This window comes from Papilio polytes, unplaced genomic scaffold, assembly GCF_000836215.1.
Source record: "Papilio polytes unplaced genomic scaffold, Ppol_1.0 DF824269.1, whole genome shotgun sequence".
Classification (NCBI taxonomy): Eukaryota; Metazoa; Arthropoda; class Insecta; order Lepidoptera; family Papilionidae; genus Papilio; species Papilio polytes.
The window spans coordinates 2,730,403-2,750,975 of record NW_013524935.1 but is presented as its reverse complement, the minus strand read 5'-3'; the positions used below and the strand labels follow the sequence as shown (position 1 = coordinate 2,750,975).

Genomic DNA, 20,573 nt, shown 5'->3' with positions numbered 1-20,573 from the left:
CTTGTAATTCTATGATTATCCCAATATTCAGCTAACCTTGTTATTTCCAAAATAAAATAAACACTGATGCTTAAGGAATGTGGTTATTAAACAACAATGTGATGCCTACTGACGAATTAATTATGATTGCCCTGAAAAAAAGTGGTTTAACAAATTGTAAGCGTCTATATTGAATACCTAAATGAAAAATTATATTTAAAAAAAAATATTTAACACATACACTGACAACGGTTTACAATTTATATTAACAAAATGCATTTGTGTCTAGCAACTTGCTATCCTGGAGCGCGTGAACAGTCCGACCTGTCAAGTGGACAAGGCGCGCGCGCTGGGCTCGCTGGGCGACTGCTACGACGCGCTCGCCGACCCCGACGAGGCCCTCAAGTACCACGAGCAGCACCTCGCAGCTGCACTCAAGCTGGACAATGCAAGAGAACAGGAGCGTGCCTACCGCGGACTGGGCCTCAGCCATAAGTAAGACCAATCATTGATTTTATTTGTCTCCAATTACATTTGTAAAAGCAAATATCAGTAGTTAGTTTAATTATATACCACATCTTATACAGGCCAACATGAAATTCTAAATCTGTATTGATTTGTACGTTTCAGATCCGTGGGCAACCTGCAGCAGGCGCTGGTGTGCCTGGAGAAGCGGCTGGTGGTGTCGCACGAGCTGGGCGCGGCGGACGCGAAGGCGCAGGCGTACGGCGAGCTGGGCGCGCTGCACATCGCGCTAGGCAACCTCGACCAGGCCCTCTCCTGCCTCGAGCACCAGAAGAATATCGCCAAGTCAGTGCATTTCTCCACTACTATTCAAATTTCAACTCAGAGCAATACAACCGTATAAAGACGCTATATGGTCACTAAGAGAATCCCCCAGAGAAAATTTTGTATGAGAGATTTACGCTTATAACAATAAAATTGTGATGCCTTCTTAACATAATCACACGTACGGTACACAGAAATGTTTCATCACTGTACGATAGTTAGCTTTGCTGGGATCCCAGTCACATTCCCAGGGAGGCCCTGAAGTGGATCCCACAAGGAACAAGAAAGCTTGGCCGCCCTGAACAAACTTAGCGACGTTCAGTGGCGGCCGACTTGAAGGCAATCGAGCTGTAATGACCCAAAACAAAAAGCAGAGCCCAGGATATAGCGACATAGGACAAAAAGTATTAGTAGTACGATAGTTATCAAGGGACGTTAACTTCATATGTATGGTGTACACAGGGAGCTGAACAACCAGATAATGGAGGCGGAGGCGTGGCACGCGCTGGGCGTGGCGCAGCAGGCGCGCGGCGAGCACGCAGCCGCTGTGCGCCATCACCGCGCGGAGCTCGAGCTCGCGCACCGCCTCGGACTTACACATCTACAGGTTCGCCTTCGTCTTCTATTTCTACTATCCACTATTTACTTCACGGATAAATCAAAATTTATCCTGTATAAGCAAGCTTTTAATCCTTTTTTAGAAAGCCTAAAAATAAAGGAAGGCCAATTATATAACGTTACTAGCTTTTGCCCGCTATTGCGTCTGCGTGGAATAAAAAAAAACTTTTTTAATGGTGAAATTTTTAATATCGCCCCTGTAGTTTTTTCGTGAATCAAATACACTTCAAAAAAATCTTTCGTCTTTACAATGTAAGTATAGATTTTAATAGAGATTAAAATTTTTAACGTCTTTAAAATATCGCTGATTCTAGGCGCGTGCTTGTGGCGGATTGGGCACAGCACATGCGTCATTGGGCGCACATGCAGAAGCCGCGCGATGGCATGAATCACGTCTGCGTCACGCCACAGCTGCTGGTGAGAATACTTTCAATGCGTATATAATAACCTAATCACCACCATCTATTGTCAAAATTAACAATGTATTCACATTTGTACAGGAGACACAAGAGGACGTGCGAACGCGTTAGCCGATTTAGGGAGATCCCATTTAGCGATGGGCGCGTGTGGCAGCGCCGTGTCTTATTTGAGACAGGCATTAGCAGCTACAGAAGGATTATCAGATGCTGATGAAGAGGTAAAGTCTTAGACAGATTCTTTTCCCCCTCCTATTCTAAGTCACAAGAAGAAATATCAGGCAGGAATTTTAATTTGTCAGGCGAAAGTCCGTCATCGCCTGGGTTTCGCGCTGTGGGCGTCGGGCGAGCTGGAGGAGGCGCGCGAGCAGCTGGCGGCGGCGCTGGCGGGGCTGGAGGCCGGCTCCCGCCACCGCGACCGCACCGCCGCGCCGCTCTACACCTCCACGCACCACGCGCTGCAGCGCGTACTTGTCGGTTAGTGTGGAAAAATAGATTTGATTCCCACTTAGAACCGAATGCCATACTGTATCTAAGAGCTTTGGGTAATTAAATTAGATTACTGCAACAAATTTTCGATCTAACAGCCATCGTAAAGCGCAAATCATTTCACCGCAAGAAGTAGAAACTATGAAATATATTGGCAAGAACATTAGTGACAATGATGGATAACTATATAACATGACATTATTACCAGAGCTGGGCCGTCACCCCGAGGCGCTGGTGGTGGCGGAGCGCGGGCGCTGCCGCTCTCTGGACGTGCTGGCGGACAAGCAGCCCGGCACGCTCAACCAGGCCAACCTCGAACTGCACACGGCACAAAGGTAACATAAAAGGAACATTGAGTATAACAAAGCATTACACTATTCTAACTTCCTCGCTTTTATGAGAACTTTTAAGAACTCTTTACTTTCCCTTCAGACTCTTCTGCTTTTAATTTCATTATAACTCTCAAATTGAAGTTTTAATGAAGTATGTTTATTTTTTTGTCTTTTCCTCGTTACATTTAGCTGTCGTTTTTGTTACATAGAAATATGTCAGAAGAAGCTAGCAAAGAGAGACCAGAGCTGTGGAGTCCGAGCAACATGGAGCAGATTCTGGAGGTTGTAAATAAACAAAAGGCGCCCGTACTGTACTACAGCCTGGCTGCCGGGAAACTATACGCGTGGCTGCTGCAGCCGCACAAGGGTAATTGGTCTTTTTTAATACCATATACAACTAAAGGTTCAGATTTGTCGTCCTTTCACACTGACAATTTTATTTTATTTCTAGGTATTCTTCGATTCCATCAAGTGTCACTTCTAGACCAGAACGAGGACAGCGATAACAGCCTTCCTGATATCAGCCCTGATGACCTGCAGCCCAGCGCAGGTAAGCTTAGATACAAAACAATCTTTATTATTACAAGATATTAATATTTAAACCCTTAGAAAGAAATGTCAAACCATAAACTTGGCTTTGTTTATTAATTTTAATTGTCCTTGATGTTCAAAAGCTTCCTTGGGCAAATTGGAGCGATACATTAGCGAGTGGTCCGCCTGGCTGAAGACTGCTGAGCGCAGGAATGAAGAGGATCAGTGGGAGCTTGACGAGAGACCTAACGCGGGACTTGCTAGAATGGTAGAAAATATTTAGATTATATTTTAAGAGTATTATTAAAGTAGTCTTACACGATGAGGTCCTAAAATGATTTTGTTTGCAGGTGTCACGCAATCACTTATTGAACTCTTCCAACTACTCTCTGAGTTCTCTATTCAGTGTGGGTTCAGTCGGAGGCTCGGTCGCCGGTTCCGTAGCCAGTCTACAGGGATCTACAAGGTATGAACTACAGACAAATTGAAATAAAATCACCTTTTTCATAAAATAAAATATGTTTATTGAGTTAAATTTCCACAACAAAGTAGTAATATTTAAAAGAAGTAAGACATTTTATAGTACAAAAGGCATTGTTCGACAGGTCAAGCGCACATGGGCCCCGTAAGAAGCAAGCAGCGTGGCAAGGCCCGCCCTGCCTCAACATGCTCTACCAGATGCTGATAGCGCCCTTCGAGGACCTTCTGCCGGCCTCCTGCAACAACAACCATGGTTTGTTGGTCTTATATTGCAGTTGGGAATGATTAATTAATCTGTGTTTGCCCCTTAAAAACTCCAATTCTATTTGTTTCTAGTAGTCAGTTTAGATGTTTTGGGTTTGTATTATGTACAATGTTGTAATTGCAGCGATGCACGGGCGGCGCGGCTGCGGCGGTCGGCGCGAGCTGGTGGTGGGCGTGGAGGGCGCGCTGTACGCGTGCCCGTGGGGCGCGCTGCGGGCGGCCGGCGACGCGGAGCCGCTGTGCGAGCGCTACGCGCTTCTCGCCGCGCCCGCGCTGCGCCCGCTGCGCCAGCCGCGCCACGCGCGCGCACGCCTCGACCGGGAACAAGGTTAGTCCGACATAACAATTACTATGATACTCGGAGTCGTATAATTTATACTAGTATTATAGAGAGGAGATATTTGTATTTTTGTAGGTATTGAAATAACCCAAACACTACTGGGCCGATTTCAAAAGTTCTCTCACGATTAAAAACTACATTATCTTTGTGTATTATTTTTTTTATATTCACGCTGGCAAGTCGCGAGCAACAGCTAATTAAAACTAAAGAAGTGAACACTCTTTTTACAACATTTATACTATTACTGAATTACTACGAGTATTGGGACACTAAAGATACCTAAGCAATTTGGATTTGTAAAGCTTCAGAAAGAAAACCATCATCCGGCAAATTTCTGTTTGCTGAAACACATGAATGGTATTATTGATGATATTGAAGAAAACGTCTTGTCTACGACGTCTACCTCTTTTAACGACATTGACCCAAATAGGATTGAATTTGAACAGGTACATCATCAGGCAACAATGCGGAAGCCGGCATGCGCTGCCTGGTGGTGGGCGGCGCGCGCGTGTGCGGCTCGCGCTGGGCGGCGGCGCACGCGCAGCTCAAAGAGGCCGAGCTCGTCGCTGACATGCTGCGCGTCACGCCGCTCACTGACTACCAGGTCACATCCGTTTGCTTAATTATTCTGAGTTCCACTTTTAAATTCCTCAATACCACTAATCCCTATATTCCATTGATTATAAGATCAAAGTAGTAATAAAAGTCATTTGCTTATTAAGTCAAAATCTTATTAGGAACGATGCAAAAGCGGTCATTCCCAAGTAGCAAGATGTTTAGCGTGTATATTTTGAGATATGTGCCATATAAACCGAAAGAACATTTTAGAAGATAAGCATAATGTAATGCAGTATTTAATTTATCTCTTTATCCAACAGGCTTCTAAAGAGGCAGTGCTAGCACAACTGTCTCAAGCTGAGTGCGTACACTTTGCTACACATGTCTGCTGGAAAACGCCAGCCATCATACTCAGTCCTGGCGAAGTTGTGAGTAAAAGTGATAGCGTGATAGATTTCGATACAGATATAGGAGGAACCTATACACAAAAAGACTTATTTATAATTAATTTAATACAGGTTGATTCTCAAGCGAAACGTCTTTTGAATACAAGTGTGGGCAGTGGAGCTGCCGACACATCAACAGAAAATGAAGAAGAAAGTATGTTGTTATCACTACTATGAAATTGTAAAATTATGTCTACCAGATTAACAAAACTATTTAAAACTAAATGTTTAATTTTTTTTAGATGCTGAATTGCCACCCAGCAATGAAGAGCTGCCACCTGCTTCAGAGTTTATGTTGACTGCTTCGGAGATTATGAATATGAAAATAACGGCACGATTGGTGAGTCACTTTTCTGTCAAAACTCCTCATATACATACACTTATTTTTTAATTAGTGATGTATTCGAAAACTTATATATTTTTAATGCTTCTGATTTCTCTTACCTGCTGTTAACTTCTAAGATTATCGATGGATCTGTTTTATTGTGATAGCTCATGTTAAAGCTATCCATCTGTGATACAGGTGGTGATATCGTGCGCGCCGTCCAGCGCGGGGCTGGCGGAGGGCGCGGAGGGTGCGGAGGGCGCGGCGGCGGTGTCCTCGCTGGGCGCGGGCGTGTCGCGGCTGTGTCGCGCGCTGTTGGCGGCGGGCGCGCACGCCGTGCTGCTGGCGCTGTGGCCCGCGCCGCAGGACACCGCCACCAAGATACTATACCGAGCGTTGTACTCTGCACTGCTGCAGGGCAGTCGTGTGGCTAAGTGAGTGGTTTTGAATTTACAAAATTACGTTAGTACATCAGATCCTAGCTGTAACAGAAAACAAGGAGAGGTCTAAATGCTGTACTATGTTTGGGAAATAGAAGTAGTTCGTCAGTATTCATTACTTTTCTTACAGGGCATTGGGTGATGCGATGCAGACGGTGCGGCACACGAAGCACTTCGCGCACCCGGCGCACTGGGCGGGGCTGGCGCTGCTCGGCGCCAACGTGCGCCTCAGCAACAAGGTCGCGCTCATGGGGCAGGCGCTCTGCGAGCTGCTCGCCGCGCCAGACAAGTGCCGGTAATTATAACGACACATTCAATGCATGCACGAAGTGACCTCATGTACATGTTCTTAATTTGGTACAGAATACCATTAATATTTAAAGATGAAATTTTTCAGTAGAATGCTTTACATTACGTATGATAAAATTTTAGGGACGCACTCCGCGTGTGCCTGCATTTAGTGGAGAAGTCTCTGCAGCGGATAGTACGGGGGCAGAAAAACGCGATGTACACGACACAGAAGAGCATCGAGAACAAGGCGGGCGCCGCCGCCGGCTGGCGCGAGCTGCTCATGAGCGTTGGCTTCAGGTACGCATTTAATGACATTACTACGATTAAAGAGAAAATAAATGTATTTAAAACATATTCCTTTTCGGTACATCTGAAGTGGCACGACAGGTTTATCTCTTCCAAAAAGATTCAAAATTAATCCAGATATTGAAAAAAATATGTTTCTATCTATCTATTTTATGTCTAAAGAGAGTATTTATCTTCTAAGGTTCGAACCAGCAGCGAACGGTATACCGTCAAGCGTATTCTTCCCTCAAAGTGACCCCGAAGAAAGATTGACTCAATGTTCCGCCAGCTTGCAAGCTTTACTTGGTATGATATTATTTTTAAATTTATTACCCAGGACAGATAATATATTTATTACAACACAAATGAATCATTAACATTTTTTCTAATTGTGTTTTCTATTCAGGTTTGACACCCACTACATTGCAAGCACTCTCAAAACTGATATCAAACGGAGATGTAGCAGATGAGATTATTGGTGTCATCCGCTCCGTCATATCTCAGTTCTCCGTTAAGAACTCCGAAGGCGACACCATCGAAGTTGCAGTCAACGTTAGGTTTGTACATTGTTTTTTGGTAATCAAAATCGCTTTCTATTTCAAGATATTAACAATTACTTTTTTTATAGACTCTGGCGAGTAAACGGCTGCCACGAATTATTGGCATCATTAGGATTCGACCTGGCAGAAGTAGGACAAGACGAAGTAACACTTCGCACAGGCAAATTGGCAAATAGAAGGCACATACAATTCGTCTTGCAAGCTTTGTTAGCCCTCTTTGGTATGATCTTTATTTAAATTATGTAACAAACTCCATTGAATGAAAAACAATCAAATTAATTCACTTTTATCAATCAGATACCCAAGAAGCTCCACGAAGTCTAAGCTTGGAGTCTAGCTCAAGCGTGGAATCTCTAGCGTCTATCGATGACGGTGACCTGGAGCCCCACTCAGATGGCGAACCACCGCCCCGACAACATCGACGTAAGTTTATGTTAACATTAATAAATCCCTTCACTCTACTGTCTGTTTAATCATGTTATTCTTCTATTGCAGAAGAAAGCGTATCTTCAGTGCCACCACCGCCTTTACCTTTGGGATCTTGCGGTGGTGCTTTCACAATGTACGTACGTGGCTCAACGTCCAACACTGAAGTGGGCCGCGGGGAGCCTGACGGCAGAACTGCCCCGCCCCCCGCGCCGCCGCCGCCCCGCTACCGCGGTGAGAGCGATGCTGCCTTCACGCCGTCGCCACCTGCCGCAGCCCCCTCCACGTCGACAGCGCCGCAAAGAGACGTATCACTGGCCCTCGCTCACCAGACTAAGATCAGAACTCTTTACACTAGAAGACCTCCGTCGACCGACGACTCGGACTGGGAAAGTTCCGGCCACGACACCGTGCTACGCAGACGGCCTGAACATTCCCACACGAGGTATTTAGATGCATTTTACGATTTAGCGTCTGCCCAACCTAGACGAACTGAGGAAGAAAAGCCCGATCCAGCACTAAATCAGCCCTCAACATCGAAAAGAGCCACTCGAAGCAAAATGGGTTCAAGCAGTAGAGATTCGATGGCCCAAGTTCGTCATATGAGTGGAGAACTTACACCGACTATTTCCGAAGTATACCATGAGAGGAATATTGGATTGGGTCTTGCACCACCTTTAGCCGAGTTGCTTTTAGCAGAGGAATCGAAAACAGAAATGCGAGCGGCAAGTTCCAGCGAAAACCTACTCCTGCAGAACTTAGAAAAACTGGGACTACTAGGTGACACCAGTGAAAATGAGGAAAGGTGGTGCAGTAGTAATACTTCAAGACCTTGGCTTTCAGCGCCACCCCTAGAAACCGACGTGCAAGGATCAGACCTTACAACGGCCGAAATTATAGAACGCCAGGCGAAGTTCAAGAAAGACGAACCTAAAAGAAAAGAAGAGAACGCTTACGAATTGAAACCAAAAGAAGAAACTCCTGGACCAAGCGGAATAGAGAAAAGATCGGTGTCCCCATTTTCTGAATTATCACGAAGAGATGAAGGAGATGGAAGGAGTATTGCGGATTCACATTCATCGTATAAGGCATTAGTTTTAAACCCAAGAACGCCTTATTTGCCTGAGGAAGGCGAGGCGGTAGCACTGAAACCGGTTGCTGAAGGTGGAAAGACCCACCCAAGACCTCGTAGACCGCCGGTGCCACGCACAAGACCGGCATACACCACGCTAGACTTTCCACCTAACAAATGATTAACGAAATTCGTAATAAACATAGGTTTTTATATGTATATTCCTATTTTATGCTGTATTATTAGAACAAGGCTATGACTAATAAGTTGTATAAACGATATGCTTATAATTTTTGATTTTACATACGATTTCGGTGGTACGGCTTTATTTATGTAATAAGCAACTATATAGAAAAATTAGGCATATAAATAACATTTAAATTATTAAACGTTTACTTAAAACAATACGTATTCCTTTAAAACTGAGATAATTTTGATATAGGTAATTTTAGAATTATTAAGTTTTATTTTGTAATTATTATTTGTAATGTAATAATTTATTTCGAGCTGTATCATATATCTGAGCTTTGTGATGACATAACTTTAATGAGATTTACTCTTGCCATAGTTTGTATTTACTTTTATCTGTATAATGTCTAATAAAACGCAATATTAATATAAATAATGTTTTATTTTTTAAAAAAGTTTACATTTCCTCCTACATTACAAATGACACCATCGCCTGCGTACAATGTCCGTCTTTGGGCACTATTCGTTAGGCAAATTGTCATTACTGTGAACTCTACCAATAATTAAATTATTTGTACGAGTAACATACTGGCCATAACTCATAACTTATTGAAATAGCAACTTTGTTTTTCTAAAAGAAACATTTATTATATTGACTGATGCATGTTATTTTTTACTGGAACATACAATGTATTCTGATTACTACTAATAGAATTTCCGTTCTACTAATCGGCCAATGACAAGTTACGTTGTGTAACTATTATTCTATTCTAATACAAAACATTTTATTGTTAATAAATTTCCTATTCTTACCATCTACGTAATAGAAACCTGAAAGGAATTCCATATTACATGAACAGTGGAATTACAAAAGGTACAAAACAACAAACAGTACAGTTTATTATATAAATTTTTACATCAGAGGTTCAGTTTTAGTAGAAACATTATACTATTGGGTGAATCGTTATACTTATGAATGCCGCTACATAATATTATCTCCGAAAAAGATCGTCAGTACATTTTGGGGTGTATCATCTAGTATCTACGAATAATAGGACTTCTATAATAAACCAATGTAAGAAGATCCATAAGCGTCGCCTATTGATAAACAAGGATAGGTCTAAATGGGGCTGCTACCTTTATTATGGTCTAATTCGAAGTGTTTTTATATCATTTTTACTTTTTTTTAATTCTCTAGCTTATGGGCGACGCTTAAGTAAGATTAATAATGTCATAAAATTGGAGTAATGTACGAAGAAAATTCTAAAGAATTTAAACAATAACAAGTTACTTTTAACATAAATTTAGCAACATATATCAGGGGCAAATATGAATGCCACAATAGCATGACATAAATAAATTACAAGAATGTGGTCCGACAATGCGGAAATCGTAGAAAAACAAAAAATAAACGTTTCACTGAACAAAGACGGAGGCGTTGAACTTTAAAAAGCAGCGCCCAGTTTTTATATGCGTAAACATTGCGATAAATGATTTAGCTTTGTTATTCTATATGATTCTTTTTCCATGATCTATTAAATGTCGTAGTCTTTTTGATATTACGCTTGACTACTGCGGGGTCAATACCTTCTGATTGTGAAAAATGTACATATTTAATTTCCGAAAACATTAGTGTTTAGTTTTATTTTAATCCCAATTTTAGTCCCATTCTCTTTCTATCGTTTTCTTATAAGGAAAGGATGGGATGAGAAAGTGGATTTGACAGTGGAGAAGACGCCTAGGAAGGGGGAAATATAATATTTATATGCGTCTCCGCCTCCGTCGATTAAGGGTAGGTAACGCATTTGCAATTGCGGATGTCTATCGGCAGCGCTCGGTTCGCCATTTTAGCGAATCCAGGTGGCCGCTTGTTCCTTTGCCATCTTATGATATAAAAAAGTAACTATGTAATTCTATAATCATATAGCAGGAGTCAATTGTTTGTATCATAGGTTATTTTTCAAGCTAAGATTTTTCAATTTCTTAATATTTTTAAATGATTTCTTGACCTTATTGTTTAACGATTAGCATAGTACATTTATTTCATTACTCTTTAAAATACCTAAAGGCTCTTGACGTACTAACAATCTTACTAATCTTACTAATTTTATAAATGCAAAAGTTTAGATGAATGGATGGATGGACGGATGGATGGATGGATGGATGTCTGTTAGAGTTTGTAGCCTAAACGGCTGAACGGATTTCGATGAAATTTGGTATAGATGTGGAGGATAGTCTTGAAGAACACAGAGGCTACTCACTTTTGTTTTTTTTTAATTCCACGCGGACGGAATCGCGGGCGAAAGCTAGTGTTTGATATTTATCATCATCCACTTGCCCTTATCCCTTATGGAGGGTCGGCACAGTATGTGCTGCTCTTTCATACATCTTCTACTTCTTTGATATTTATGAAATTAAATAAATCCTTGAAACCAGCGATGAAAATAATGAAGATAACATTTCTTTTATCACGTCAAAATAGCAATCAATTACGAGAGTAAAATAATATTGATGTTTTTTCCGGCTGATTGTACAAAAGTGATTAAAAACCCCTGGAAGTTTTTATCCAATATTGGATATACAAGTATGGAAGTTTGTGAGTCAGTTGAAAGATAATTTAAAAACAATAAATTATTTCTCTGTTGATGAAGTGCTTCTTGAGTTTTACTCGTGAAGTTTTAAAGCGAGCACATAAAAATTCTTACCTTTTAATTAATTAAAGAGATCGGCGCCAGGAATTGAAATATATATATGCAATATTTTATCACTTTTCAAGAGATGGAATGCAGTATTTATACCAGTACATATAATCTTTCAACTACACGATTAGGTTAGGTCAAGTCGCGGTAAAAACTAGTTTTTTATAACGAAAACAAAACCATATCCTTCCTATGATATAATCAAGAGAAAATACTTATAAATTATGGATAGACTGTCTTTCGCCCGCGACTCCGTCCGCATGGAATTATAAAAAATGAGTAGCCTATGTGTTTTTTCAGACTATCCTGTAGGTCTATGCTAAATTTCATCGAGATCCGTTTAGCAATTTAGGCTACAATCTCTAACAAACATCCATCAATCCATTCAAACTTTCTCATCTTACTAATCTTACTTCTTACTAATATTATAAATGGATGGATGTTTGTTACAGTTTGTAGCCTAAACGGCTGAACAGATTTGGTATAGATGTAGAGGATAGTCTGGAAGAACTCATAGGCTACTCACTTTTGTTCTTTTTAATTCCACGCGGACGGAGTCGCGGGCGAAAGCTTGTTTATAATATTAGTAAGATTAAAATTTAACACAATTGTTACATTGATAAAGTATAACAAACGTTTTCAGATTAACAATTTATACTGCTCTAAATCAGATTAACGACACCGGTAGCAGTAAATCTATCTAATTAGCATTACATTGTTTGTTTCCAGTGAAACACTGACCTATATAAATGGACAGGCTAATAATAGCCGTGATTGTGCATATTCTTTTATTTAGATTTAATTTTAGATAAAAAATTAAGGGACATTAACGACAATAGGTACGTGTAAATCAATACGAAAGCCATTTCCTAACATTAACCTATCCATTTAATAGAGATCAGTGGACAGCATACAGAGACATCAAAGGCCAAAAAGGTTCAATTTGTATTAAAACATAGTTATTGTCTGTGATCATTTTTTTTTTCAAAAAGTATGAGAGTGTCTAGACAATAAAATATGTTTTCATACAAGTGTTAACAATGCAAACCCACAGTTAAGAACAAACACGTTGGTATAGTAACATAAATCACTGTCATTTAAAATTTGGATATTGCAGAAGCAATGATGGATTATTTTACAGAGACATCAATAATTTCATAAATGGAAATATAATGTAAACATTCGGACAAATAAATGGACTTTTGTTTTTTCACACCTTAATTCAGGTATGTATGTGCACTTATGTGGTGCCTATTAATGGGCTACTTCATTACATCACTTCCTAATGTACAGAAAATCATTAGTTCCATGTCTCACCTTATGAGGAGTAATTTTTTTATCTGCTTAAGCTAAACTTATTTTTTCATAAAATTGTTTTTTACCATTTTGTACATTTAAATTAACTTCGCCGTTAAAATTTGAGTAACTAATGACACTAAATTCTCTCTGTCAAATATCAGCAGTGAAGGGATTGGTCGTACTGACGCTTGATAGATTGATCGAGGTGCGCCCGCGGCTAATGTGTCACGAAGTTAACTACATCAAGTTCAAGTTACGTACGACACATAAATTGAGATGTGACCTTTATATTACAGAATATTATAAAATATACATGAACGAGCAATAAAGCCGGAGACCCAACTTTAGTCCCATTTCCTTCCCATCCTTTTTCTTGTATGGGAAGGGAACGTGGATCAGACGTTGCAGGAGTTGCATAGGAAGGAGAAATATACTCTTTATGTGCGTCTCCTCCTTCGTCGATTCAGGTTAGGCAACGCATTTGCTATTGCGAATGTCTATAGCGGTCGTTTCGCCAGTTTGGCTGATTCAGGTGGCCGCTTTTTCATAGGTCACCTTATGGTAATAAAAAAAAATTGAAAGTTCCACGTCAACGATCACACAACTTTTACTCTTTTTCATCTTTTCTTTGCTTATATGAATTTTCTCTTAGACATAGGATAACTGTAGGTTCCTTCTTGAATTATCTTACTTTTGTTTTGATCCGCTATCGTTGTGATAATGGTATTTCTGAAAAATATTAAATATTACTTACTTTGTATCTAAATAGTACTTAATTCACTCTTGGTTCTGCTATTTTGTATACAAGACGATTAATCTATTTACATTTTGGATATGATGTCTGATCATAAAACTATGATGATAGTTTCCTAGCCCTTCAATAGGGACGTAGAATGAGATGGTGATGATAAAAGTAAGCTTGGGACCAAAGGAATCATGCATTATACCAAAACCTACCATATTTAAAAAATTGAAATACTTTTTCCACATTGTAAACGACAAATATAACTATTAAAACAATAGAGTTTTGTTGGTTTTACTGTGAAAGATATCAAAATTTGTTGCATAATGTTAGTTAAAAAATCCCACTTCGCGTAAAGAGGTTTTGGTACAATGACTAAACATAATTTATAAGACGACTGCAGCCTTAATTATAAGATAATTAATTTTATTTAGATGGCTTGATAAATGCAAAATAGACGCTTTTACCGCGTTACCAACATCTGATAAGCTGTGAAGATTTCTACTTGCATTAATTTGTTACGAAAAAAACCGAATCGCACTTTTAACTATTTTCACGCATTCTTAAATTTATTACAATGTATAATATTCTTACTGATGATGATGTATTTGCGTTGCTGATAACGAAAATCGCATATAATTTTTTTTTATCTGTCTGTCTGTCCGCAAGCCGCGTTTGTTTCGGGTAATCTCCAAAAAGATTGGACCGATTTCGACGGGACATTCACTGGAGGGTAGTTTACATGGTTAGGCATATTATAGGCTACTTTTCTTTTAAATTCCGCGCTGTCAAAATGGCGTAACGGTGGTTCGATTTTGATGGGGCTTTGACTGAAATATAACTGATAGAAGATGGACGCGGGAAAGTGAGAGATGACTTTTTAAAAAAAAGTCGGCACTAACGAAGTTTGCGAGCGACAGCTCGTAGTTAATTAAAGATGCTTCTTAGGCCATTTAACGCGTCGGATTGCGTCAATTATGGTCGGTTTCCGAGCAACTTTTAACCATTCGATTTTCAATAAATTCGTAAATTGTGAACTACGTAACTTGAGTTTTAATCCGTTAAAACTTAGATCCACCTAACACTAATGAATGTCTAGGTGATGATTAAATAAATGAAAATTTCAAATATAATCATCATCATCAAATATCAATTTCAGCATTAGACATAGTTTTTGTTAAAATTTAACCATTTCGCATTTAAAAATTCTCCTACATCAAATATAAATCGCTTTATTCATAAGTATTGTGTAAGTTCGCACACGCTCTAGTTTCTGCGTCCGTCAACTTTTCGGCGAAACGTTTCGAACCACTTTGGCACGATATTGTTTGTACGCGTATTGTATTTAAATTACAACATGTGTTTCCTTGTTCGGTGACAGTGGCAAGGGTCACGGTTTTTTAGCGAATGATAAAAAAATATTTAAAGTACAAAGGTGACATAACGATCAATAACATTTTAAACGGAACTATAGGTTGATTGTATACAAGGCTTTTTATATTACCGTTCGTTTCGACTGCGAGATACATGAACAAAACAAATCATACTAATGTTATAAATGCGAAAGTTTAGATGGATGGAAGGATGGATGGATGGATGAATGGATGAATGTTTATTAGAGTTTGTAGCCTAAACGGCTTTCGATGAAATTTGGTATAGGTGTAGAGGACAGTCTGGAACACATAGACTACTCATTTCTGATTTTTTTAATTCCACGCGGACGTAGTCGCGGGCGAAAATTAGTTAATAATAAAGGAATGAAGTTATATTATTTTATACTTGTAGTTTTTGTCCGTTGCTTTTATATATAAGTTTTGGCCACCAATGATGTTCTCATATCATGAGAAAAAGGAGAGTACAAAAATTTGGAAGTTTTACCTCTGATGACGCAGATTATTTACTTTTAGGTGACTAGCTAAAAAAGGTGTTTTAAATAATTAACAACATCTTATTTTTCTTTTACTTGTATCTAATTTAAATAAGTAATAAAAAATACGAATAAAACAAAAAAAATGGCCAATTATCTATCTTAATTTTTTTAACAGCTTTTGAACACTGGCCATATAGGATTGTCGCCGAAAAATGCTGTAAACTGGACCTTATCTATATGGGAATAGCACCTATAGGTCATGCCTTATATAGATAATGCTTCATATTCATAAGCCATAAACATCGAGATGATTTTTCTAGTATAAGGCATTTCTCGATGTTCTATGGCCATAACTGTATAATATCGCAGTACTTTTTTAAAAAAAGATATAGGTAATGAGTGCCAAGGTGTTACCACCTTTAATGTAGACGTAAAAAAAAATCCAATGCCAACTGGTGTGTTTGAGTTCGTTTTTAATGCTTATTCAATTCTTGATATTAATTCAGATAAGTCATATGACATTATCAGGATATAATAAGTAGACCAATAATTGCCAATTACCTAGTTTAGGATACAAATTTCTATAGGGTCAAATTTTAATTTTAATTTTTGTCATTACTTAACCTCTGATAATGATTAAATCAACAATAAACTTAGATGGCACAAAGTCTTGTCCTACCTTTATTTCTACTTCTATAAAAATACTCGAAAATTAAAAAAAAAAAACAAGTTTTCAGCAGTTTTAAGTCGCGGTTACGCCAAAACTGAAACAGTGTTTAAACTCAAAATCTATTAGAACCTCGATATAACAGTATTTATTTTAAAATAGTCAAAAAAATTAATACATTTATCAGATGACCTATTTTCTGTCATACTTGTGTCCATTAAAAAAGATACAATAAGAACCATCCGTGCATAAATTGACCACTTCATATACAACTAGTATTAATGTCAATGAAAATTTGCATCAATTTTTATAGACCTATTTTTTCATATAGGGCGGAAACTTGTTAAATAAAATGAAAAATAACTCACTTAAGGCAATTAGAATAATAGTATCCTATTGATAAAGACAGACAAAACAAAAGTAATATATTAGTAACTACATTCCATTAGTTAAAACTACTTAGTTTTTGCTTTATATCAAGACTAGATTTTGTCCGCGACTTCGTCCCTGTGAAAATAAATAACATAGCCTATGTTACTCACTGGTAATGTGGCTTTTTAGTGGTGAAAGAATTTTTAAAAACGGCCCAGTAGTTATCGAGTTATTGCAATACATGCAAAAAACTGTAACCAGAAATTGTCGAATTAAATTTTTAATCTTTACTTAAAATATGATCTGCTTTACCTTATTTGTCCTTTATCTTTTTTGTGCTGCACGAATATCAGTTCGGATCATAAACGTCGCTTAAGGACTGAACATTGCATCAGCAAAAGTCTTCCTGATAAACAAATGAAGCGACTTATTTCCTTAATACACGTTGTCCTTCATTTTACTGATCTATTTGTACTCTTTGCATTGTTTAGGTCACTGCCATTTGGTCTATAAAAGGATATAGGATATCTCAACTTTTAATCACTAACAGGAATGCTTTTTATAGAAAGGTTTGTTGCCAAGGACGACTACACAACTAAACTGTATACGTCAATATTGTGGGTACATTTCCATTGGAACAAACTATACAAAATATCAGGACTACTTAAACTATTTTTTATATACAAAAATGAAAAAACGTTTTAACGTAAACTTACTGCTGATACCCACATTTTGTTATTTCAAGAATAATAAAAAGAATACAACGGGTTTCTGATATGAAGATCTAAGGTTCAATTTAGTAGAAAGTATTTCATGACAAGACATTATTGAAATATTTTATAATTTCGTGTAAGATTGCCATTTACGCGTAACACCGTTTTTAGTATATTTTTCTGATAAAACTGAACAAAGAAATTCCCATCATACTTCGGAAGATTAAAATCTTCGCAGAACCACAGCAAATAACGTGAATTGTCCATTCATTGAAAGCCTTTTTCAGTCCTTCAATTTAAGTCAAAAATTAAAACTTATTTTCGTTCACACTCCCATTTCTTATCTGATCTCTGAGCTGATTTTATTGTGACCTTAACAGCATAAGAAGCGAAGCCACATAAACACTGGACCTTTTTTATTATTAAATTGTCTCAGTCGCAAAATTAAAATTATATCGGACAGTTAAAAATTATAATCCAAATGAACCTATTTTTTTTACTTAATAGATTTCAAAATTTTGTGGGATTTCACTTTTAAAGGGCTGAGAGCGAAGAAGTCAATTATGTATTTCTACTTTATATAAAGACTAACTTTAGACCGCGACTCCGTTCCCGCGGATTTATAGGACATAAATGAGTAACCTGTGCGTTTTTCCAAACTATGCTGTACAACTCTGCATCTATGCCAAATTTTATCGAGATCCATTCAGTAGTTTTGGCTAAAAATTCTAACAAACGCCCATGCAAATTTTCGTATTTATAATCTAAAGTTTAAGTAGTCTAACTTTTTTACTCACACATTCGGAATTTGACGACGCAACTGCGTCCACGAGGTTTACCAATTTGGCGATTACATTTTGCGCATTAATCACATGGAATGCGAACATCACTTTTTATGACTAATTTATAATATTTATGTCGCGGTTCAGTGTCAATTACATTAAGTTTTATTTACTCAGGCATAAGTAACGACAAAATATTGGCGACCCAATATAAAAACTACATCAAGTAGTTGTAGCAGACAGAGTAATTAAACGGATGCTTTAATAGTCGTCCAGGTAGATTTGTTATACTAAATATATTCCAACTACCTTAGTTCAGACAGAAGACAGACGTGAAGTGGGAGCAATACCGCGTTTCGTCTGATGAGTGTAGTGCCGGAGGCCCAACTTTAGTCCCTTCTACCTCCCACCCTTTTTCTCATAAAAATAGGATAGAAAGGGAACGTGGATTTGGCGGTGGAGGAGACGCATCGGAAGAAGAAATATTTTCTTTTTGTGCGTCTTCTCCTCCGTCGATTAAGGGTAGGCAACGTATCCGCTATTGCGAATGTCTATTAGCACCGGTTATATTATTTAAAAAAAGTAACCATTAACGGTAATCTTATGTCTTGTCTGGTAGTATGAAATTGAGGATAATGTTGCTGAAATGCATCAAATAATCTGACCATAACATTTATTAGAGCGCGTGTATACCTTTGACTAAACTATCGCCTCACAGTTTAGGCGCACTTTGATTCCTGATGAATGTATATGAACGTATATGGAGATGCGCATACTACTCGATACATACTAACTAAACAGTCAAATTGGCTGCGAGACAATCGACAATCGAACAACAATAGTGCGATAGTTAAGTCACAAGAGTGCGCTCGCTCTTAACGAATTGTATATGATTATAATTTGATAAGCTATTTAATGATGTAATTTGACATTGTTATGGCGCCTGACCATCGGATCTCAATGAAATATGTGCGTACATTTATATTTGTAAAGATTTAATTAAACCTCGACCTCGCCCAAAACTAAAAGAACTGTTATTATGTTGCTCTACATTTACCAATAATTACATATCAGTGTAGAATAAATAACACACAGAAGCAACTATTATATTACATACGAGCTGTTGCTCGCGACTTTCGTCCGCTTGAAATTAAAAAACATAGGCTATATTACTACTTTGATTAGGTAGCTTTTTAATGGTGAAGATTTTTTTTAATTGGTCCAGTAGTTTATGAGTTATTTCAATACAAAAAAAAAACAATTTTTTTCTGTTTATAGTATTAGTACAGATGAAGACATTTACTACAAATATTACTAAAAGAATACTCTTTAATTTAACAGTTTGGTTAATACTGGCTATCACTTTTAACTATTTCATAGAAGTAAATAAAAAAAAATCGTTATTGAATAAGTAATAATTGATTCAGTTAGAACTATTTTTAAACTAACTTTCAAACACTAAGGTTTCATTTATAAGCTAATAACAATTAATATTTCATTAATTGCATACGGACTTAGCAACAGTTGTTCATAGCAACGTAAATCGTACCGTCAAAGAATTAAATTCACTTACCACGAAGGATTGAATATCATAAGTACTATAATCTAACAAATATGTATTATATGTTCCTATGAAAGTTTATGACGTAATTGCGTTGCGAGTGTCAAGAGAGATTTCAACGAAGTGGGTAGGAAATAAACTTCCCCGACTGTGTTGCAAACCGGATCTGTCGTTAAAAATTGACATAACAGCCTCCACTATGCTTTAATTTTTAATTACCTATTATTAGATCAATGATTGCTTTCTTGATATATGATATTGATACTATATTGATTTATAAATATGTTTATTGCCATTCGTAAAGTTTTATGTGAATAGCTAAATTAATATGTTACATTTATGAGGTTGAATTATAATTTATTTCATAAATGCTGTTTAGTTTTTGTGCCCACAATTTTAAGATAGAGATAAGGACATACAGCAGATTATGTCCCTTTCATATTATATATGTATATACAATATACACAAATATGAAACTCATAGGGTGAGTTGCACCATATCGTCGGTTATCGTTAAAGTAAAAAATATTTGAAATTGTAATATTTGGAATAACCTTAAAATTTACCAAGAGCTTGTTACATTAACTAACTATAAACCTTAACCAGCGCATTCCCGATGGTCATGTCGACGGATTACATTACTGACTAGCTGTTCCCCGGCGACTTCATCCGCGTGAAATTATGAAAATTTTATTTTATTGTTTACATGTGTATCAATTGCAAATGTCAAAATGACATGACGCTGACAAACCATGGCAACCTTGCTTTCTTGATGTTGGTAACAATATATGGTCTCTTTCCCAAATTAAGGTTTTTATCCAAAATATTTACCCCTTAAGTTTAATGGCATGAAAATATATAGCCTAAAGCGTGACGTAAGTATAGGACTTTTTATTAAAGAAAGAATAATTCAAAAATATGCTGTAATTGCTGACATCTTAGGCAACAAAGAAGTGTGTGTTTACGCTTTATTATAATAGTATAGAAGTATAGGTATTAAATTTGTAAGTTTAAATAGATGGTTGTTATTTATGCCAAA

At 37.7% G+C, this 20,573-nt stretch overlaps 2 protein-coding genes across 2 annotated transcripts in view; one reads left to right on the top strand and one right to left on the bottom strand.

The window, feature by feature from the left end:
* Positions 1-9,223, top strand: part of LOC106108157 (tetratricopeptide repeat protein 28) — a 49,704-nt gene extending 40,481 nt beyond the window's left edge. Inside the window, exons 18-42 of the mRNA XM_013289253.1 lie at positions 269-474; positions 610-789; positions 1,231-1,375; positions 1,701-1,803; positions 1,887-2,023; positions 2,105-2,279; positions 2,500-2,626; positions 2,833-2,990; positions 3,075-3,173; positions 3,298-3,422; positions 3,505-3,620; positions 3,760-3,887; positions 4,023-4,226; positions 4,685-4,842; positions 5,117-5,224; positions 5,315-5,396; positions 5,485-5,582; positions 5,766-6,001; positions 6,138-6,302; positions 6,440-6,595; positions 6,786-6,889; positions 6,990-7,140; positions 7,212-7,363; positions 7,441-7,566; positions 7,639-9,223. Of these exons, the coding sequence (XP_013144707.1) occupies positions 269-474; positions 610-789; positions 1,231-1,375; positions 1,701-1,803; positions 1,887-2,023; positions 2,105-2,279; positions 2,500-2,626; positions 2,833-2,990; positions 3,075-3,173; positions 3,298-3,422; positions 3,505-3,620; positions 3,760-3,887; positions 4,023-4,226; positions 4,685-4,842; positions 5,117-5,224; positions 5,315-5,396; positions 5,485-5,582; positions 5,766-6,001; positions 6,138-6,302; positions 6,440-6,595; positions 6,786-6,889; positions 6,990-7,140; positions 7,212-7,363; positions 7,441-7,566; positions 7,639-8,822 (4,623 nt within the window). The 3' untranslated portion in view covers positions 8,823-9,223. The remainder of the gene's footprint in view (positions 1-268; positions 475-609; positions 790-1,230; positions 1,376-1,700; positions 1,804-1,886; positions 2,024-2,104; positions 2,280-2,499; positions 2,627-2,832; positions 2,991-3,074; positions 3,174-3,297; positions 3,423-3,504; positions 3,621-3,759; positions 3,888-4,022; positions 4,227-4,684; positions 4,843-5,116; positions 5,225-5,314; positions 5,397-5,484; positions 5,583-5,765; positions 6,002-6,137; positions 6,303-6,439; positions 6,596-6,785; positions 6,890-6,989; positions 7,141-7,211; positions 7,364-7,440; positions 7,567-7,638) is intronic.
* Positions 9,224-13,273: 4,050 nt separating this feature from the next.
* LOC106108176 (mediator of RNA polymerase II transcription subunit 31) overlaps positions 13,274-20,573 on the bottom strand; it is a 31,055-nt gene continuing 23,755 nt past the window's right edge. Inside the window, exon 5 of the mRNA XM_013289284.1 lies at positions 13,274-13,557. The gene's annotated coding sequence lies outside the window, so the exon portion shown is untranslated. The remainder of the gene's footprint in view (positions 13,558-20,573) is intronic.